The 22,963-nt window shown below is 40.6% G+C and overlaps 1 protein-coding gene across 1 annotated transcript in view; it reads left to right on the top strand.

Moving 5' to 3' along the window:
• Window positions 1–22,963, top strand: part of DPP6 (dipeptidyl peptidase like 6) — a 438,719-nt gene that overhangs the window by 267,836 nt on the left and 147,920 nt on the right. Inside the window, exons 4-5 of the mRNA XM_013943645.2 lie at window positions 17,241–17,335; window positions 20,264–20,338. Coding sequence (XP_013799099.1) covers window positions 17,241–17,335; window positions 20,264–20,338 — 170 coding nt within the window. The remainder of the gene's footprint in view (window positions 1–17,240; window positions 17,336–20,263; window positions 20,339–22,963) is intronic.

The raw sequence follows: 22,963 nt of genomic DNA, 5'->3' as shown, positions 1-22,963 counted from the left end.
GCTGAACACTGACCATTCCTCCCGGTGTCACTGACTGCTGTTGAGTCTCAGCAGCTCTGAGTCCAATGCCCTACTGAGGTACCAAAACATGACTCTAAACACCCACTTTTTAAAAAACGTGGCGTCTGACATTCGATGCAATACCTTTGCATTGCTGCTATGTCACTGCATCGCACCAGGTTGAGTGAAGAGTCCGATCTGAGGGCAGGAATGGTGGCGTGAAGGTCACCTTTGGAAAGTGAGATGGAAGGGAGGGATGAGGAGGGCTTTGGAGGAGCACTGTTGAGCGGTGTGAGAACAGGCTGCGGAGTCACTGGTGGGAGGAGCCCAGGAAAAATGAAAGTGCCCTGCACCCACAAAGCTGGGATGTGAGAGGAGGCGCAGGGAGACAGGCAGGACTGGAGCTGTGAAGAAGGGTGACAATGAGACTGCAAATCGGGAAAGTGATGTGAGAAATGGCTTAATCATCCAAGACTAAGGGCTGGAAAACATATTCGATTGCTCGGGGGATTTTGTAGAGAACAGTTAGCAAATCAAAGAGGACTGGAAGAGGAAGGACGTGGCCTAGAAAGTCACTTTTGGTTCTAGTTGTGGCACTACGAACACCCACTTCTTGCAACTACCTAATTCCATTGCCATTGATTTTTAAAAGAGAGCAGAAAGAATATACCTCCTCCCTACAGGCAACTTGATGGTAACACTTTTACGTGTTGGAACAGAAAGCAGGTTTCCTGTACTTTTTATAGCCCTTAGCAAAAACAAATTCCCCATTTCACTTTCAAGCCCAGCTCCTCTAAACTTAGTGCTTTTCTCTCAAAGTAACTCAAAAATGAGGCAGTGCCTCCTGCCGCGAAAGTGTCTGCTAGCGAGGAACAGCTATCTGGGAATAATTTGAAGTGGTAACAGGTGTGGAAGCCAGGAGCGCTTTCCGAGCCAGGGCTCTTTTGTGTGTTAAATTTGTTTGCAGATTCGAGATAAAAATCCATGAAAATTAAGTAGAAGCTTTGTTCCTCCCCATCCTCATCCTTTATGCTGCACCCAGATGCACAGCAGTGTCCCCATGCTTTACATGATGTGGTCTGGCAACGCCGAGTGGGTCCAGGCAGCATTCGTGATTATGGAGCGCTCGGGCTAGTGGCTAATGCAAAGCTGCTGAATTCAGTGCTGGGCCCCTTTACTGTGCCAGACAGACAGAATTATTGCAATTGCACCCAATTCACAGAGGGGAGCCTTTTTATTAAAAAAAAAAAAAAAAGGAGAGCAGCAGGATGGGAAATGGGAAAGAAACGGCACTCTGCCATGGGAAGCTACTGCATCTGTGGGTGGCTTTTGAAGATGCAGCTCACATCAGCAGTGTTTCTGCTGTTAAAGGAAAAGAGACACACACACTGGTTCTGCCTCTGTGCTTAACAGTTTGAATTCAGTTAAAAAAGGATCCAGTTTTTCTTCTTTTTCGTACTGGTTTGAAATCAAAACCAGCTGCTCTCAGAGCCAATGTAATTGCACTGGTTTTACAGAGAAGTAACTGGGAGAAGGGTTTTTAACTAACACACAGATAGAAAGCCTAATCCAGACGAGCAATTGCATGTACTATGTGCAACTGATAGATGCACTTACCCATTTACCCTTGCAAAGTTGGTAACTGTGAGCTGCCAACTGCCCCCAGCCGTCAAGTAAGCAGGTGCCAAAAGTGGAACTGGTGTCACAGAAATTGTTTTCAATATGTCTTTGCGAGGATGGTTGTTATTGCAGCCTGGGTGGTTGAATTTGTACTTGTTTCCTTTGGCTCTTCAAGGGTGTATAGCACTAAAGGGAGAGAGGAGGGAGCAAAACAAGGAAGACTGGACTAAGGGTGGAAAAGCTTTGGGAAAGCGAGCATCTAGGAAAAAGCAGCTGGAAGAAATGAGGTGCATAATTACAGGATGTGCTGGGTGAGAAACAGATGCAAGGGGAGAGCGTAAAGGAGTCATGGTGAGGAGTGATGATGGAGAAAGGAGAGCTCTGCAGGGTGCCTGTCCTCTCGCTAAGCAGCTGATCCTGGTTATGCCAACATCCTGCTGGGATCTCCGGTGGGGATTTCCAGGATGGGTTATGTCTTTAGGCTAGCTCGTCGTCAATCTTTAGATGCCTTCTTTTTTGGAGGAAATCTGCACTGGTAACTGGCTTACTTTTGCTTGCCTAGGCAGCCAATGTTTCACTTTTCCACACCGCCTGACCCCTTTTTGATTCTTTGTTGAAGACTTTGGCTCGGTGCAAAGTGCATTTTCCTAACTCAGTAACTGTCACTGAGCTTGCTCCACTGCTCTTAGACATTTGTTCAACACGGAGTGCTTACCAAGGATAATTAGAGCACTACGTATTCTTCCACTCGCCCCCTGTTAACGAACATTAAATAAATATATGCAGAGATACAGTAATTTCTTAATTCAGAGATGAAAATATTGTACATTTGGTGATTAAACTTTGTATCAGATATTTGTAATTGAAAATTCAGCAGGCAAAGATTTACTTACCTAACAAAGAAAATCTTGTGAATTTGGATCTCCTGGCCATATTCAGCTGTTGAACATATTGAAGCAGAACTTTTTTTTTCCTTTGAAGAAATGGTACCAGCCTTCCATAACTCATTAACTGAAATTTAAAATTAAATGATTATCGCTGATCAAGAGAACATACTTCTACTTTGAAATGTAGATATGCAAATCTCTCTTCAGTAAAAATCAGTTAAGAACAGAAGAGACCAAAGGTTTGCCTACACCAGTATTCTGTTTCCAGGAGTGGTGACAAGTGCATGCACAGGCAAGAGGCGAGCGCGTGTGATCATCCCCCGTCTGCCCCAGCTCCACACTCATTTTTCCCAGTCCTTTTGTGGTTTGACTATTTAGTAGCCCAAAATATATTTATCTTGCAAGTTACTTGTCCAGTGTCCTCGAGTCTGCATAATTCTCTTGCATCCACCGTGTTCTGTGTTAAGGAGTTTCACAGTACCCGTTGCGTGAAGAACTAGTTCCTTCTGTTCACTTGGATGTTTGTTCCCGTTTGCTTTGCTTGGTGGTTTTTAGTTCTGGTATTGGAATACACAGTAACCCCCAGCTGTGCTCATGATTTTGACAGACCTCTGATATATTCCCACATTCAGTTGTTCCTCACAATGGAAGCTGATCCATACCTTGGACCATCCTTGTCTTTTCTTGAGCATTTTTTATATCTTTTTGTATTTTTATATCAAACATATCATATTTGAGAAGATGGGATCAGAACCACACACGAGTATTAAATAGAAGCATCAGGGTTTGACCTCCTAAGTGTGTTAAAATGACTTGGGTTTCATGACATTTTAAGGCAAGTGTATTCATAAATATAATTTGTTTGACTACAAAGAGAAGGTAGATTTTGCACTACATTGGAGTAAAATCTGCATGTCCCTGTATCAAATTACACTGCGCTGAGTGGCCATAGTGCCATAAAAGCATGCAAAATAATGCCCCAGCATGGCTTTCACAGCTTGATGTGAAACCAGTGCTGGTTCTGTACTCCTGGCTGTGAGTTTTAAAACTGCTTACTTAGCTAACATCTCTTTCCATTGCCAGGAATGGGGTCTCTGGTAGAAAAGGTGATCTTGTAAGTGACTGTGAAGCAGAAGTTGCCATGCATGATACAAAATAATCCCTGAGTTAAGTAGTAAAACACCTCTTAAAAAAACACTTCTAGCCTCCAGCTTATCAGGAAAAGAACTCAAGGTAACACAAGAAGTGTGAAGAAATGAAAGAAGGAAAATAAAATGCAAGGAAAAAGACAGTGGAGAAAAAATGCCTAAAATATTTGATTGATGGAGAGAAAGATTGCTGAACACGTAAGCAGAGCCTGTATGGCCAGGCAGGGAGTTAGCCTTTACAATGCCACCAGCTTGGTATAACCTCCAATTTTCATTTTGCTCCTACACCTAAAGTACCAGTTTCTGGGGACAGGTGGTTTACAAGAATGCTCACTTTAATTCAAAAAAAGAGTGAAATAAAGCCCAAAATTTTTAGTTCTCAAAGACATTATTGAAATTACATCCAAATGACTCTCCAAAGACTAAACGAATCTGGAATATAAATGAAACAAATACAATGTTTTATTTGATTAGAAAAGTTATTTAAATAATATCAGGTTCTTCTGAAGCCTTAAGCCTGATTTTTCAATCCTTAAGGTTTGTAATAATTCACAAAATTGAGATAATCAGCTTCAAAGCATATTAACATTGCAGCAAAGGCAAATTATAGTGGCACAGATGGTAAAAGTGAACAAAATCAAGAAAAAAAGGCAGTGGGAAATTTTGTAAACTCAAGACAAGAAAGGGAAAAAAAGTTTCAACACAAAAGCAAATCTGGAATAAAAAAGGCAAAATTATGGATCTGCCATTTATATGATGGTTCTTTTGGCATTCACTGGACTTTATTGTGCTTATAAAAGTGAACAGTACCTTGCAGGAGTGATAAATCCTGCATTTCCAAGAGACGTTGGGATGGTTGCAGTTATGTTCAACATGGTCATGTGTGCTGTGTAAGTCAGTCCAGATGTTGCCCGGAGATGTTGGCCTTGCCACGCATTTGCTGTAGGAATATCTGACTCCAGTGGTACTTTCCGGTGGATTGACAAGTGTCTGCAAAACTTTGACAAATGTAAAACATCCATCAATTCTGCCCGGGCAAAGTTTCCAGAAAGTCTTCATGTCCAATAGTCTAATCTATTATCACCCTAATAAATACTCATTCCCCGATTGGCAGTCAATTTTCCTATTTCCTAGTGAACAAGAGCCCATACAGAAAAGCCGCTGCTGGAGCTGGCACGGGTTGCTCACCCAGTTGGCAGTGTCAGCAGAAGCTGGGGCCAGCGGGCCTGAGCCGTTGTCTCCTCCACACCATAAGAGGGTTAATGCGTATAAGCCGGGTAATGCAAAGACGTTTCCACTGTGTTTATTCTTATTGCTTCAATTGATGGGCTGACTCATTCTACAAGATGCATTTCTTGGAAGGCTTATTCATAAGTCAGGATGCTTATTAATAATTTGGAAGTATCTTTTCTTTCCTTATTCTTCTTCCTAGTGGGAGTGTGGGGTGCAAACTGTGACATAAAAAAAAAAAAAAGTGTTCTTACATTCCCCCAGCCTTCTTTTAATATCAACGAGAGCATGTGTTATGTATATTTATTCCATACATTCAGTATTTTCCTTCTTCCAGGCTTTGTTTCACGGGCAACATTTGTGTGAATTTTCTATTACCTTTTGCCTGGAAGCATTTAGCTGAAACTGAACTCAGTAGCCTACATAAGATATGGCCTTAAAACCAGTAAACTGTTAACATTTATTCTTTATTTATTTTTTCTTTTTCTATTTTTAATTCCTCACAAAGGGAGATATTTTTATGAGTAGAATTATATTCCAATAATTGTCATATTCCTATTTTGTTTTTTTTCCTGATGGGCACAGAATGGCTGACATGGCTATATTATCAAGCCAGTATAGATTTGAGTAGGGAAAACAGGAGAGGATTTGTTAGAATTCTTTATTTTGTATTTGTTTTTCTCCCTTTAGGGCAGGAAAGGGAGATCTTATGATCAGTGTTCAGTTGCAATCAATTTGGTTTAAGGGAAACAATACTGGACTATATTCAGGAGAAAACAATACTGAAAATAGCATGTTTTTACCCAGTTTGAGGGACACTATCACTTTGATCACTACGGTGAATTTTGGTTGCTCCATCAAGATAGATAGATTGTGGTGGGAATAGAAAAGGTCCAGAGAAGGATAAAGAACATGACAGAAGCATGGAGAGGCACCATAAAAAGAAAAAAAAAATGGCTGGAGTGACAAAGAGGTGATGTAAGGATATAGAAAATAATGAAAAATATAAAGAAGTCACTTTCCTTTGCTTGAATAAGACCAAAGGGAGTTCTGTGGTTATAAAGCCACCTGCTGAAAGTTGTTAACCCAGGGAACCCACTGAGAAGATATTTTTGGACAAAGTGTTGATCAGGATTCAAAAACGGACCAGTCATTCTTTTGGTAGAGCCCCCACCGGGGTCTTCCCACCCGGACCATGGAGCTAGCAGGGCTCTGCAGCAGCCAGTGCTGCTTTTCTAGACTGACGCTGCCTAGCATTAGCGGCAGAATAAGAAATTCAGTTAATCATTTTTCTGATTTGATATGAGGTTTCCTGTGGGAGCAGGCCTGGTCAGCGTAGGCAAAGAGATTTGAGACTTTAAGGGAAAACTATATACTTAGCTGATGCTAATTTTTTCATTCTCTCATTTGCTGTTAATTTAAAACCCATTAGCTTGTATGCATAATTGCAGACTGTTCCTCCCAGTAGCCATCCATCCCCTTGCACTTGGTTACAGTGAATCTCTGTTACCCTTTCAAGTGCCTTTCATTGCTAGGTCCTCTACCTGCAATCGTATTCAATTATTTATTGATGGTTCTTTGCATGTGTTGAACAGGTTTCCATAGACTCTGTAGAGCAGTGCCCTCTTGTGACTAGTCCAAAACCAGAAACCACAGACTGGTAACCGAAACGTGTAGAATGTTGTTACATTTGATGTTTTATCTGCCTGCATTTTCAAAGGCTTTGAGTTCGAGTGATGACTACATCTCTTTCAAATTTCTTTTACAACGGGGCTTCAACACAGGCATAGAGAGTGCCACAGGCATGCCTTAAGTGATTAGTTAGTATAAAAGGGATCATGAAATGTTGCACACAAAGGTAATTAAAACCTTAGCCAGCACTATATAGACACCATCTAATTTGCTTGTTAATATACAAAGATCTCATTCAGTCTGTACTGAAATTTCAGTACTCTGTCCGTGATAATAGTAACAAAAAGGAAAATAACTACTTTAAGTGTTCTTTGTCACAGCCACCAACAAGTGTAATTTGGTTGGGGGCGAAGAGCAAGAGACAAGGAATTGCGCAGAGGAATTAAGGAAGCAAGCTGTGGGGTCACATTTTAATGAAAATTTATTCATAGATTCCTTTTCTTCTTGGGTGTCAAATGGATTATTACATTTATGTGCAACAAAGCCAGGCTAAACGAGGCAGATAAGACCTGGTGCTTTGGGAAGGGAAGACAGACGTCGCCGCGGGGCTCGGCTTCAGCTGGCCCCCCGGCACAGCAGCGCTGCAAACGCGTGCCAGCCGCCTTCGTCGAGCTGGCGAGGGCGGCGGTGGCCGCGAAGGAGTGGCCCCTTGGGCTGTAACGTGAGCTAGCAACTAGTCCCGAAGGAGCCCTTGAGGTTTTACACCGACGGGCAGTCCCCAGTACAGCCCGTGCCGCTGCGTGTTTCGGGCTGCGATACCCATGCTAGCCAGATACCGCTAGCCCAGATGCACGCTGTGTGTTACCTGATGCACACTGTTTATGACCCGCGCTGCTTCGTTTTGCTGTTTAGACATACAGTCAGATTATGAAAAATATGTGGGGCTTGCATAAATGCAGCAGGGATCATTTCCTTGGAAATAAGTCGTGTGGGGATGAATTGCTTTCGGCCTATGCTGAATGCGAGATGTTTCTGGCAGGAAATCAAGGTGATGACTGTAATCTGGATATCTCCAGCTGTCTGGCCTCTGGTAACCAAGGACCAACCTCACTGCTGCTGCTGTAATGTCTAGGGTGCGAAGAGGCACGTGATGTGAACCCAGCTGGGGTAGGAGAGAAGGTGGCAGAGCATTTTTGCAGAAGGCTTTGCAACTCTGGAATACGCCAAGGTCAGCTCAGAGTGCCCTGCAAAGTCCCCATGCCGCCGCTGGGTATTATAGTGAGGTGAACTGAGGGTAGCAAGCAAGAAGATGCATCTTTTTTCCTGTTGTTATTAGGATTCTGTAGCAGTTTTGTAATGGGGATGATTTGCACTGGATGGAGTTGAAATGGATTTACTCTTGAGGATTTCTTGTTCATCTTTCTCCTAATTGCAGTCTCTTGCATTCCCCCCCCCCCCCCAATGTGTGCTATAAAAGCAGATAGAGGCAGGGAAGAGGAGTTATTTGAAGCAGAAACGAGTTCTCTGTTTCTCACACGGACTTCAGCTTTTCATGCCTGTGCCACCGCGCCATGGTCTGTGCCGACAGAGTTCTCAGATTAGGGCTCTTTGAAGTAGAGTTCAGTCTAGCAAATGAGAGGCAGCAGCAGAATTATTTCTGGTTTCGGATTTGGAACTAAAATTTCATAGGTGTGGACAGTCTGGATTTCCAGCATGGTGCTGAGGCGTTCTCTCAGCAAGGCAGAATAATCTTTTTTAGTTTGGATCTTGAAAAATCTGGGATTAGACAAAAAAAGAGAAACAGACTAGTATTACTGATTTTTACAGTTATAAGTTTTCCCGGGACTCAGCCTTCTTAGAGCTTTTGACAGGTTAATTTACAAGCTTGCTAGAGATACACATTGATAGGGGAATTTTCCTGAGCTATGATTGTCTTTTATTTTGCTGGTATGACTGTAAAAGCACTGTATGAGTGTGCCAAGTACAAGCTGCTTTGAAGCGACGAGCAATTAAAACTATTTCTAGCATAGTAAAGCACACTCTATCATGTCGCACTTACTTAATATACCAATGCAATGTGTTATACAGCATTTAGCTACATTACGCTAAATCACCTATTTAAAAAAAGTTTTCCTTTTAGCCTCTCACGTAAAAAAAAAAGTGCTAGAAGCAGTAGAAGGATAATGACCAATAATGGCAGAAAGATAAAAATGGGATTTCAGTTGTCTCCTGGAATTAAAGTGATGTTGTTAAAGGCAAGCTGCTCTCCGTCCCCTGTTGCTTCCTTGCATCAGTATCAGGAAGGATAAGAGACTGTTGCTGATTTCTGCACTGCAGATTAGCAAGGCGGAAATAACAGGAACTGCTGGTGAGGGTGGGTGGATTTAAGACAAAGAGCAGTGGCAGGGACATTGGTGGGTGACTGATGCCTGGCTCTGTAAGACCCAGCCTAAGGACCAGCTCTCCCCAGCACATGGGCAAGGGCGAAGCTGTGGGCGTGGGACTGGGATTTCGATGCCTTTCTCCCAACACATCCACCACCCATCCTCTTTCCCTCCCTCTCTCTCAATTATTCCAGCATCAGCTTACTGCAACACCAGGGGACAAGGAATGGGAAGTCTTTTCTGCATTTTCTCTCTGGGAAACAGCTCAGTACCAAAACAGGCTTGGCTTGTGCTTTGGGTACTGAATTTCAGATTCAGTTGTTTATGGGTACATGATATAAATATCAAATAGATGCATTGCAGTGAGTCTTGAAGAACAAGAGATCATAATATTAAAAGCATCATTGAAACATTCTTCTTTTCTACCTGAATTTGGGATTGAATCTGTCTAGCCTTGAATCTGATTTTATTTTGTATTATATTCTCTATAGTTAAGTTTTACAGCACTTAGGGACTATGCATGGTCTTAGCATCTGTTGACCATTTATTGCCCGTGCTGTTCTGAGGAATAAAACACACCTGTCCAAGGGAATGCAAGTTTGAGGGGGCCTGCTCTCATTATTATGCAAACCTTCTTGGCTTCAGTAAGGCAGATACTGTCCTAAGTGAGTAAATAATCCTGCAGGCTTAATAAATAAGATTAAATTTCCTCTTTCATGAAAGCAAAGTAAAAATAGTATTTCTCTAAGCGTGCCTGGGCTTGTCCTTCTCCCTTGTTACCCCTCGTACAATAGTCAATCTTTTTCATCCTATCTGATACGCTTTGCTAATCTTTGATTTTTTTTTGTCAGTTTTTCTTTTCTCTGTTTAGTTTACCCTTTTCTGTGGTTTACCTCATTACTTTCATTATTTCCCAAGACCTAAGGCTCTCTGTCTCAAAAATCAGTCTCTGAAGACTGTGGTTGTGTTACCTCTTGCAGGATTAAGGGGTTTTTTACTATCTGGGTCCCATGCACAGCAGCCTCATCTTGTCCCATTTGCTCCTCCTTGTCACTCAGAAAGCTCTTTTTTACTGGCAATGCCAAGTCCTCCACAATTTAAACTCCACGCGTGTGCAACAGAATGCTAATGCGAGTTGTTTGGACGGCTGGTTTTGATGTATAAACCTGTTACTTTGCTCAGCAGTTACGGGCTGCTTTCTGCCTGCTGGGGTTTGCCGTGCGTGGGCCTGGGAGCTGGTGCGAATACCGCTAGTCGCAGCGGCGAGCACCCGCTGCAGCCGAACACGCAGCGTTTCTGGGTGCCGAGCGGGGTCGCGGTGCTCTTCTGACAGGGAAATACCGCAATTCGGTATAAACTGGCCTCCTTACAGCAGGGCCCATCCTCCCCAGCACTGCAAACGTCAGTAGTCACTACAGCCGGTACTTTTCTTTACTGTGTGATATCCTGGATTTGCTTTCTCCAGCCAGACTCCTTTCTCAGCTCCAGTGTGTGTGTCCTGGGGGTGAGCTTTGGCAAGTTGTCCAAGCCCATGCGAGGAGCAGACCCGCTCTTTTCCCCTCCTCTGGCTACCATCCGCTGTGCTGGAGCTCACCTGACCCCTCGGGAAACTTGTTCAGATGCCAAACAAGCAAAAGTTTTTTTTATTTTAATTCCACTGCCTCATAGTCATGTGTTTTTCCAAGTGAATATGATTGTAGTACTAGCCGTTGCCAGTCTTTTCCGTCTGAAATACCATCTGTCCTACTGTTGCAACTTTCCTTCCTGTTATCTTGTTGGACTGTAAATGCTAACCAGTAATGTCTGATCAATACTTGCCTGGGAGGACTCCAAGAAACCCACAGCCGGCTCAGGAACTGACGTCAGCGTTTCAGCAAATGGAAACCTCTGTCTGCCCCACTGCTGAGCAAGTGCTCTCAGCACGGTGGTGGTCAGTGGTACGGAGCTGATGGAAGTGCTGTCCTTTAGATGTAAGATAAAATCCTAAAGTCCTGACTGCTTTGGGTCATTAAAGCTCCCATGATAAGTTTTTTGGAAGAGATGGGATGATAACATCGTTCTCTTGACTCATTTCCAGCTCCGGTAATTGCCTTCATCCAGTTGAATAGGATACAGTATTTTCACTTTGTGTAAAGCCCAGAGGACCTTTCAGAGTTTCCAGCCTTATTGTAAAGTCCGTCGGATGCTAACTGCCTGCCAGCTGCCATGGGTAATGACAGAAGGGAGGCCTAGCAACTATCTCCCTACAGGTGGACAGCAGGGATGAGAAATAGCAGAATAGTCCTTACTCCTCTTTTGGTGGTCCTTTGATATTAGATACAGCGGTGAACAGCTAAATCACAGCCGTGTACTTTGCCTGTTGCAATGTGACCTCCGCCGCGGGAGGACGATGTCAGCTCGCTCCAGTAGAGCATTCTGCAGTCTGTTCTGTTGACACGGCGTAATTTGTTGGCTAGCCTTGTTGGTCACATTTTTATCCAGAGACTCATTTATCTGAAATTGTTCAGAACTTGAATTTCCCTTATTCACCAATCTCCCTTAATCTTAGGGATTGAGAACAATAATTGCCCTGATACTGACCTAGACTCATTCAATTATCTTTCACATCTGTGGAGCTGAAACTACAGGATTGAGATGTTGCCTTTTCCTTTAAGTCTATAGCTCTAAATGACCAGAGCTCTCCTAACAATCCTGATACTACTTTTTGCTTTTCACTAAATATTATTGTTAACTTGCTGGATGTGAATTTTGTAACTTCTATTTTTCTGCTTTTCATTCCCTACTTGTTAAACTGATAGAAAATTTCAATTTCATTAAATTTTGTTTTAGAGATGAATTTGAATTCTTATTCCCTCGTATCTTTTATCACATAGTTCTGCTTTCTACTACTTTCCATAATCTCTGACAAATCATGAAAATTCTCCTCAAATGCATACCAGTCTTGCCAATTATCTTATAAAGCAGTCTCTCACATCTAATAATATGTACTTACTTAGTATCATCAGAGAAACGTTACAGCCGTAAATTCTTGAGTCTTGACATTAGTGCAAATTTGCGTTCCTGTAGCTGGAATGTAATACCTTAGGTTTCCTTACATCTGCCAGTAGTCAAACTCACTTCTTCCAGAGAGAAAATAGTCCCAGACTTTCTTGTCCACTGTGATGAGCTATTTAGTTTGGTGCCCAGTTTGAGAACCCCATGAGCATGGCGATGAGGAAAACACTCTTTTGGGTCAGACAAGTGCTCCTCTCGCCCAGTGGGGTCTCTAACCATGGCAATAGCTGCTACTATGTTGGACTTGAGCCTGGCCCCTTTTGGTGGTCCATAACTGAGCAGCACTGGGTTAGGGATGGTAGAGGATATATCCATGCCTGTTCCCTTTAGTGTCTGTTGGGGGACCTGTTGTACATGAGTTTGTGCACTCCCTTTTTGAACTTACTGATAGTTTCTGCCTTCACACCAAATCTGATACCTGTGCCAAGAAATTCTTGCAGTTTACTGTCCATTGTGTTAAAAAAGTTTTTTTTTTTTAGTATCTTCAGTGAGTTCTGAAGTCCTCACTGTTCTAGTTCTAGTATTATGGTATTTGATGAATAACAGTTCTGCATGCAACTTATCTACGACCCTCATAATTTTGTATACCTCAGTGGTATCACCTCTCAACCTTTTCCATTTCTCCTCCTAAGTGGTTGCACCTTTCCTTTAATCATTTCGGTTTCTCTTTATGTATCTCTGCCTGCTGCAGAAACCAAAACTACACAGAGTTCTCAAGATGTGCACCATGGCTTTATATCATGGCAAATGATGCATGCCGTTTTGCTCTCTTGATGGTGTCTAGCGTTTTGTTGGCTGTTTTGGCTGCCACGGCCCATTGAGCTGATGATTCGGGAGGACTATCAGTGATGACCTCGTGATCTCTTTCCTGAGTTACGACTGTCAGTTCAAGTTCAGCATCATGTCAGCACCAAGGGGGCCAGGTTTTCAGAGGCCCCTGTGCTTTTTCTGACAATAAAACCTTGTGAAGGGTTTGTCAGGTTTGCATGCCTGAAAATGGAAGTATCCAAAATTGCTAGCCATTTGTGGATATTCAGACATAGTGCCTAATGCATTATTCCCTTAAGAGAGATCCCAGCAATTTTATCTTGTTTCACCCTAAATGAGAGGACAGGAGACAGCTGCCAGGCTAAGCAAACCCCTTGTGTGTGTTGCTTCTGTCAAATCTGATGATGGCTAGGGCTCAGCAACTACAAGCTACTCCCTGTAGCTAGATCTGTTTTTTCTGTATGCGTTTCCTGCCTGAAGTTGAGAAAGATGTGTACAGAGAAGCTAGGAAACTGTGACACTGCACATACATCATCTGTCTTGGGTTTCCTGCATTCGCCCATTTGGCTTATCAGGTTTTTTTTTAACTTTGTGCCAAGACTCCCATTCCTCCACACTGACTCGGAATAGCACCAAGGCTGTTCAGTTATTTCTAGTAATCACTGCTTTTTGCCATCAGTCACTTTTGTAAGTGTGACTACATGTCTGTGTCTACAAACAGACATGTAATATATTCCACCAACCAGTCCATTTCCTGGAAGTTGAAAGAGGGGGAGGAGTTGGCTATGTGAACTCTGCTGTTGAAGAAATTCATTATATAATGGAATAAATGGCTTTATGCCTGAAAGTTACAATTTTCAGCATCATTTACACTGAACACTCACCCCAAAGAAAGGCAGGTATAAAAAATGAGATGCAGTGATGACCTTTATCAGCTGTGGTGACAGCTATAAATCAGGCTGCAAATTCTCATCAGCTCACTGGACAGAATTCATTACAGACAGAGATTGCTGCAATGCTTTTTGTCTTTGATTGAGGTACGTCCCATTTAAATAAATGCTCTTTCACTGGAACAAATCATACATTTCAAAGGAGAAGTCCGAGTATATTATTCATTGATTCTTTTGAAGACTAAGATAATACAGCTTACAGACTAGCTAAACCTCCCTGTGTTTTGCTTGGAATATAATGCAGATCAATTTGTTCTTCTTTTAAGCGGACCAATTTTCTGTTCATTAATTCAGGCTCTGTGTTGATGGCTTGTATTGAATATAATAGTCAGGCTTACAGGCCTAACAAATCAGCGCTGCTTCCTTTGTTCTTCCTTATTCATACCAGAAGTACATACAACAGATTAGCACCTGATTTTAAACTTGTTGCACTTTAAGAAATAATGGGAAAGACTTTCATTGCCTACTTCCAACTGTGGAGCAACTTTCATGCAATCATCTTGGAATTATACACCTTATCGAAGTGTTATGTTTTCGTTGAGATAACTGCAAGCAAGAGCATAGGGAATAACAAAAATTGAATAGGAATGCTGTTATGAGCAGTAATGTAACTTCCATCAGTTCAGGTAATGCTCAAGAAACAGCTACCAAAAATTAATAGGCCCCAATCATTGGGTTAAGAAGCTACTTTACCTGTGTATTGAACTTCAAGTTAAGAACAAGCTTTCATCAGCTGTTTTTTTGTGATTAGGAAATATCCTGATAGGCTTACAAGTTTCCAAATGCTTTACTGGCTATATTTAAAATTAGATTTTCCTCTTCAGAACTCAGTACGTGTTTGGAAAATATTCTCTGTTGCTGACACAGGATCGTTATTTAGACAGTAATCTTTTTCAAAATGGCTGATAATTAGGTAATATTCTGTCTCTTGGCTCAGTTATTCCTATTTTGTGGAAAATAAAATGTTGTACTATGTAACTTCCTCTTATAACAAATGATGTTTCGGCCCTAATGGTCTAAGGATATAAAAGGGCAAGGTCTGTAGGGAGTGTTAATATCTTTTATTATAACACCTTGTAGGTTGTTGGCACACAAGCATTTCTTCAGGATCTGGAGCACAAGCTAGAAGTTGAAAATATAAATAAGTCTGTGCTGGATCAGACCCAGACATCATCTGTTCCAGCATCTGGCCCTGACAAGAGCTATTGCTTAGGGAAGACTTTAAAAAGTGGGCAAGTTTCTCATGATGATAATTCAGGATATGCTTCTAGTCTCCAGCAATCTGAGGTTCAAGGGCTTTCTGAAGATTGTCTCCTTTCAAGAGCCATAATCTTTGTTGGACTTTTCTTCCATTTTCCTAATTCTTTCTTAACGCACATACAGTTCTGGCATCCACTGTACTCTGGGACTGAGACTTCCACAGTTTGTTTACCATCTGCTGGAAGAAATATTCCCTTTTATTTGCGTTGAACCTGTTACTTGCTGGTGTCACTTAATGCCTCCTAATATTTATGTTGGAGGAGACAGGGAACAAGAATTCATTATTTATCTTCTTGATGCTGCTTATGACTTTTGGGACCCTATTCTAGTCCTGTTCAATCAGTTCTTCTCCAAGTTGAAGAACCTTAGTTTATTTGGTCATAAATCATATGAAGCAATATCTTAAAAACTTGAATATAATCAGGCATGATTATAAAAATTCCATGGGTCTTGGACAACATCTCAGAAGAACTAATAAACAAATTTTAATACTGTCAAATCCAAACAGGAACTCTCTTCATTATTCTGGTCTCAAATGTAAGTCTTAATGTAATACAGATCCTGCATTTTTTATTCATGACAGAAGGTGTTGATAAAATTTATGACATAGCTAAAATAAAGAACAGAGAGAGAGGAAAGACTTACTAGACATGCTTTGAGAACTTTGTCCAGGAGTCTGAAGGGCTGCTGCTGTGACTTGGACACATCTTAAGTCTCTAAAAGCTTGTTGGTTGGAGGATATCATCCATAGTGTAGCAACACTTTGGCCTCAAAGAATCGGATTCTTCCTATTCTCCAAAAATAATATCTCTTTATAGTCTTACATGTGAAACAGTGACATGTATGGTGGTGACTGTTTTTATTAATAATAATAAATAGAGTGGAGAGCTTTTCCTCTGCACTTTGAAAGCATTTTACAAAGATGGTTAACGATTGTGATGGGGATGATTGTCACCAGTTTAGAAATAAATAAAAAACCAAAAACAAACTAAAGCATATCTAAGGAAGGATCTTCCTAAGACTGAACAACAAAGTTTTGGCAGACTGTGTCTCTGGAGCTGGTGCTTTCTTCAGCAGGTTATTCTAAAGTGGGCATTGGGCACCTGCTCCTGGTATAGTGATTTAGGTCTGTATTTGTATGAATTCTTAAGGATTTGGACTCACCTTTGACTCATCACAGAACAAGCTATGGGTTACATTTAATCATTCACTTGTCCCTAACACTTATGGGACGCACCATGGCAGTTACCCTGCAGTGGTGTCACAGCACTGCAGTGAAGGTTGGAAATGAGGAATTGTTTCCCTAACTGAAACTGGAGGCTGAAGTATGGTAGGATCTACTAACTCTAGATCTTAATTTAGCCAGGTTGCAAAAAGCAGTAACCCTACTCTCGCATCAACAAGAGCTACTGAATCTTTTAATGGCAATGTGCTTGGGACTTCAGTTTTATCTTTTATCTATGGGCAATGTAAGCACTGATCAGCCTTGAGCTTGAGTTTGTGAAGTTTATCAAGGTTACAGCCCTTTATTGTTGTAATGTTCTTTCATCTTGAGTCTTCGACCTTCCACCCAACCCTCATTTGGTGTCTGTTTCATATGTCTACCTCAGTGTTTCTGTGCAGTAGGTTTTGAGCTTTGAAAGCTGGAGACTATCTTCTGCCTGTGCAGCACCTATCATGGGGAACTCTGGTCCTTGTCCAGAAGTCTTGAGTGCTGGGGCAATCCAAGTGCACAACATGAGCAAGAAGATTTTTCTTGTCCCATGTGAAAATAGTAATTTCTTAGCCTGCTTCTGCTTCTGGTATAAGTGTGCAGGAGAAATGGCAGAGTTAGTTGATTTGTACAATATTTGGTTCAAAAACCTGTTGTGTTAAAAGATGATCTGCCTTTAACATTCAGAGACTTTCTGCCTTTAATGTTCGGAGACTTTCTAGGCATCTGGCCTAATAAACTCCCACAGAGATTAAGAATCTTGGAAATCTTTATGTGTAAGGAACATTTTTTGACCTTACTTTTTCTACCCTACAGGGTAGACAGGGATCTTTGTATTTACATTCAAAACCAGGTGCGCTCTTGCATTCAATTCTGGGAAAGTATGGCAGAATAAATATGTGAGAAATATTAACCATATTATTTAATGACTGTCCTGGAAGTCACTTTAACATTACAGCAATGGCTGTGTTAAAAAATCTGTGTTCTTTATGGGAATCTTCCCAAAAGTCCTTTTGGTTCAAGTCCATAATTGGGTTCTACATAAACAGACAATTTCATATTTCCTTAATGTTCTTTTCTTTTCCTCCTTGCAGATAATGAATTCATTTATAGAAACCAGAATGGCACTGTGATTCTGAGGAATGTTGAAACTAACAATTCAACAGTATTAATAGAAAACAAAAAAATTGTAAGTATTTTCTATGATGAGCAGAAGAATTTTACAGTTTTCTTGCAGTTGGATCAGTAAAGCAGAAAATGACTTAGGTTTCAACTTCTTGTATTGCCAAGCAGATGCCATACACTTGTAATACTATGGGCTAAGCAACTACTGATAATGTGAAATTGAACTCAAAGTTTCTTTATTATTCTGCAAGTTCAGTTTCTTTCATACTACAAAAAGTACCATATAGATATTTGAAGCAAGTCTTGCATATCATATATAATTGAAAGATACATGATTTTGGTCTTTGCACACTTAATAGAAAAGACAGTTGATACAATTTGCTGGCTGCTCTTAGCATTCTCCACATTCCCCCATGTAAATACTTATTTTTTAACCTGTGGATTTGCCGATTTCACTTGCATAATGTTTGAAATGTAATTTCAGTGTTGTTAATGAACAGTGCTGACTAATGGAAGTGGGCTGCATACGAGAAAAACCCTAAGACGTTATTGGGAAAAGATGTTAGGAGGTGGCTATTAAAATGAATTAAAAGAAAATAAATTCACAGCTGAAATATAATAGTATTTATAATAATGAAAGTGTTTTGTAGCATTAGTTTTTAGAGCAGATGAAGCCAGCATTATGTCAGAAGTTAGTACATTAAATGTCAGACTGTTTTCAACATCTCCGGTAAAAATGAATAGGTTAAGTTAATAAAAGCTAATTCCTGAGGTAAAATACCCTTATCTTTGCTCTAACAATGAAATATGAATCACATTGTCCTGACAAAATTGTTGCTTACACAGTGCCTGCCTAAGGTTTTGGTTAATTTGAGAGTTCCTTGTTGTATAATATAATTGTGAAACTACAAAGGCAGAGTATGGCTAACACAGGCTTGTCTTAATGACCCTAAATCTGCAGAAAGCAGCTTTGGAAACTGTAAGCTTGACTTTGTCTCAAAAAACAAAAGCAAATTTACAAGAAAACCATAAAACCACATTTCAGGTTGACTTTATTCTGCAGTAAAACTGAGTCTTTGACTCATACAAAGCTAGAGTACAGTATTTTTTTTAATGAGACCAAGAATTCATCACTGAATTGTTATTACTAAACCCAGCCTTAAACACTATATGTTGCCATTTAACCTTCATCCTTTGCTACATCATGTAAGCAATCATCTTCTACCTGAGCATAATCCCTTTCTTTACCACTCTGCTGTTTTGCTTTTTTCACTTTTGTGTCAACCAAAGGGCCATGGCTTGAAGTGTCTGTCTCGCCCATCAGTGAGTGCAAAACTAACATTTCTCCAGAAACGTTTCTCCAGTAGGGCCAGTGCAGATGAGTATTGCAAAATACACCCTCCCTAGGTATGACTTTAGAGTATTGTCTCTCCTTGCCTGTTCAGGACCAGGCAGAAATCATTTTTGTACATTTTTTCCTTGTCGGTATAGTATGCTGGCTTGAACTAGCATCTGTTGATCTCATTTTCCCTAGTTTTATGTAATGATCATTCTTATACCTGCTACATATTGGGTTTTTTTCTCCATGAAGAGGGATCTCACCATGCTACGAGTAAAGGAATAGACTGGATTCCTTTAATATTAAGGTCTATTGAATTCACACTACTTCCATTTGGCATGGTTTCAAGGCCTCTGTTTATTCTCCTCCTTTTTAATTTTTATCATTCATAAGAAAAGGACAACATTACAAGAGAGTCCTACTTTTTTCATGCTGCTTGTTTGGCCCTTCCTCCTCTGTCCTCTCGATAAATAAGTCTGCAGAACATCACCTCCATGTTGATGGAGAACCTTTCAATACGAGAGCTTCTGTTACACCTCATTTGGACATATTGCCTTTGTTTTCTTCCTTCCTAGCCTTGTGTCAGAATAACTTTTGCTACCTTGGCATGTTTTCCTTTCTCCAAGTTATTAATATATCAGTAAACAAAATCTGTCTTCATGCTGACACTGCTGGCTCTCACAGTCCCCCTGGCACCCCTCCATCCTAAACCGCTTTCACTCTTCAGTACCCTCTGCCTTTGGATATCCCATGTGATTCCTCATGCATCTCCTACAGTCTCGCTGACCTTGTGGAGAACTCTTCATCTGATGCAGTGCATTTTCATGAAGCCCAGGTTCCCCCTTCTAGTTTGCTCGTTGGTAATCTCTCAATGACTTCCATCTAATCTGTTAGGTGAGAGGAAAAGATTGAAAAGGAAGCAGGTGAATGTCGTGGTAGTAGGACCTCTCTTTGACCTTGATAATGTGTGCGCTGGCACTGTATATTAAAACACAGTGGAAAGGGGAAGGGACATCTGCACTATACAAATGACAAGCAGAGCAGGAAAAAGATAATTTCTGACAAGTCTGAGATATTTTGGAATCTCTTATTAATAATACTTGAGGTGCAGCATTTGCAGAGTCCAGATCAGGGTGGAACTGGAAAGCTGTATCACCACAGCATCCCCAACGTTTTGTGACTGTGGAAGATGGGATAGAATTCCTCTTCCATGCTGTCTTAACTGGGACAGGCAGCGGTGTCACTTTATTAATAATTTGCTCCAACAGGTATTAACTGTGAGTCATCTTGGGTGCTTTGGCCAGTGACTGCAGGGAATGAGACATAAATGAGAAAGCTGTCATCTATCATGGTCTACCACTACCTCCTGCCCATAGCAGCCATACTAGCCCCTGTTCAGTAGATTTATAAGGGAAATTCTGATTTCTTGAGGTAGCTGCCTCGTCTGGGTCACAATGCTCCTCTTACGGGAGCACATTTTTGCCCACATACCATTTCTGTTTTTTGAAAAGAGATGTGATGTATTATTTTTCAAGATGTTTAGTCAGGCAGTATTCTTCATTTTTACAAGAATGGTCATAACAGTTGGTTCTAGATGTTAATTGCTTCAAAGCTGAAAAAAAAAATTTCAACATATGATTTTTTTTTTTCTAGGTCTCCTTAAAGGCTCTTCGATATGAAGTTTCACCTGACCGGGAATATGCACTTTTTGCATTTAACGTTGAACCAGTAAGTAAATAGATCTGATTGAAAATACACAGCCAGTGTTGGACTTTTTTTTAACTTTCATGGCACAGACGATATTTTAAATTAACTGATTCTTATGAAACAAAAAAGAAAACCCTCACTTACATATTCTGAAAGCATGTCATACTGCCATCTAGTAGAGGAGAAAGGTATAAATTATACTGTAGAGGAAACACTGTCATTGACAGAATTTTATAGGCTTTGGAGGAGAATTGTAAGGACATGTCTTTGCTACAAGGATTTCTATTCCTCTTTTGTGTAATTTTTTTCATGGTGCCTTTTTCAGTCACACCATAAATTTCTTCACAAGAACAAAAAGCAACTATCAATGTCTCCCACAACTGAAATAATACATTAATTATGGTGTCACCATTCCCACTGCTGCAGTTAGGGTTGAGCTATCACCTTCATTATAAATCCTTTTCTTCAGAGGTTTAGGTATTAATCATCCACAAGAAATCACCACTGAGCTACTACTAAGCTTGAGATTATGGCTATTTTTTCTACCAAACTTAAAAAGAGAAAAGTGTAATGAGTCATTTTTAAATGATGACTAAACACCAGTCAGATACATGAGAACATGGGATGCAGATCTTGGCCATTAATAATATTTATTTCCTTTTTAAATTGTCCTGGCATATGACCTGAAATATTTGAATGATGGCTATGTACTACTACTTGGTTAAGCTATAAGCCCCATATATTTTGTTTCTGTAATTTATAATTGCACCAATTCCTCAAAATGAAAATGATTCACTCACTAGGAACTGTAAGTCTTTTTTTCATATAATAAATTTAGTTTGAGCTTCTAACCAAAGGAAATTTGTTGGTCTTTTAGGTAGTAGAGGTTGTGGCTCTGTTGTTCATCTCATTTCTCTGTTGTTATCTTTGGAGTTATTCCTGACTCACAGTGGTATATAAGTCAGGACAACCATGCCTGGTGTTAGAAAAAGGTCAAACAAAACTGTATCAGAAACTTTAGGGGGAATTCATAAAGTGTCTTTGCTGAGAAATTGTTGCTGATGCAATTTCACTTGTCCAAAGCTCAGCAGAGTTCTAAACAGAGACCGATGCGAAAATGTTAAGTTAAATCTAAATATGAGGAAAACTGCCTAATTACCACCAAGCAAGCCATCCCTTGGCCTTAAGGCCCCCTGCTTTGTGTGTCAGAGATGTTTTATAAAATTCAGTTCTTTTAGTGGAGATTGGACTTTGGCTGCTAAGGTGCCGAGAGCATGCCCAGATGAATTATACAAGATAGAAGAGCACAGAGGGAAGAGAACTTCTTGAATTCCTCCGGGAACAAGAGAAGAATTTTCATTGCTAAAAAGTAATCGTAATGGAAAAAAAATCTCCTCTATACCCTTAGCCTTTCTCCACCAAAAGAGCTGCACAATCTCAGAAGACCTGGCAGAAGTAGAGTTACAGGGGCTTTGGCACCTCAGATGTCACGTTCAGCATGCAGAAGAACGCTTGGTTTGGGCAAGGGAGGAGGAGGAGAGGGCATGGAGAGGGATGGACAGGATGCGCCTCTTCCATGTGCCCCACACTGCTGCACATCTCAGTGCTTGCAGGTCTCTTGCAGATCACAGGAAGTTGCTTGGTTTTGGGGTTGGGATTTTGGGCAAAAATCTCTGTTTGTGGTGCTTAAGATCCATGCCTGCAGAAGCAGAGGGCACCACACAACCAGGTGCTCCCTTCTTGACATCGTGTGTTGCTCCAGAAAGGGAAACTCAAGGTGGCATGCAGGAATTTTGGTCTTTGAGAAGGTTTCAGAATGCATCTAGGTGCATATCTGGTGTAAGAGGGCTGAGCTAAGTAATTGTAAATTGTTCAAGTATTCGTATTTGAGGTTACGATAGCAAGAGTTCCTGAAACAATTTTCGGAAAGGCAACAAAACACCCCCCCACCCCCCTCCCCCCACCTTTTTCTTAAAGAATCATACTTATGAAGGCTATAAAGAAGCTTTTTTTTTTTTTTAGGGGCATATTGATAGGGAGTGTAAGTTTCACTCTTGAATATTGTATCCTTAAGCTATGTTTTGTGGCTTTTAGATTATTAAAGTTGCAATAACTTTAAATTACTTATTTGGCTTTCTTGTCACTTTGTATGCAGACTGTGGCTACAAATAATTGTGCATGTTAGTTAGCTTCTCACATTTTCTGTATTTCAAACTGTATTCTTGGATAAAAGTCAAATGTTTTCTGCAATGCAAGAAATTGATTAGCAAAGCCCTGGGCAGTTGTCCTTGTTGCAAAGTCAAAAGAGAATTTCGGGAAATATACTGGCAAAGGATGTTTTCTTAAATTTTAATTCTGCAAATCCTTCCAAAACAGACACCTATTGAAACTGTTGTGTACTTATTTTACAGATGTCAAAAAGTAAGTGCTATATTTTAATTTTTACTATTAAAGTGTGATGCACTACCTTTTAAATGTCTGTGAGTATGTTTCTGTTATTTTTGCACAATACACGTGCTATATTTGTATGCGTGTATAATACCTTAATATGCCTCAAATAAATTAATAGTGTATCTGAATTCTAATATAAATGCATTCATCCTCTATTTTTATTTCCAACTTGGAACAAAAACCAAAATAGACAAG

Source organism: Apteryx mantelli, chromosome 2, assembly GCF_036417845.1.
Source record: "Apteryx mantelli isolate bAptMan1 chromosome 2, bAptMan1.hap1, whole genome shotgun sequence".
Lineage (NCBI taxonomy): Eukaryota > Metazoa > Chordata > Aves > Apterygiformes > Apterygidae > Apteryx > Apteryx mantelli.
This window is presented reverse-complemented; position numbering and strand designations above follow the sequence as displayed.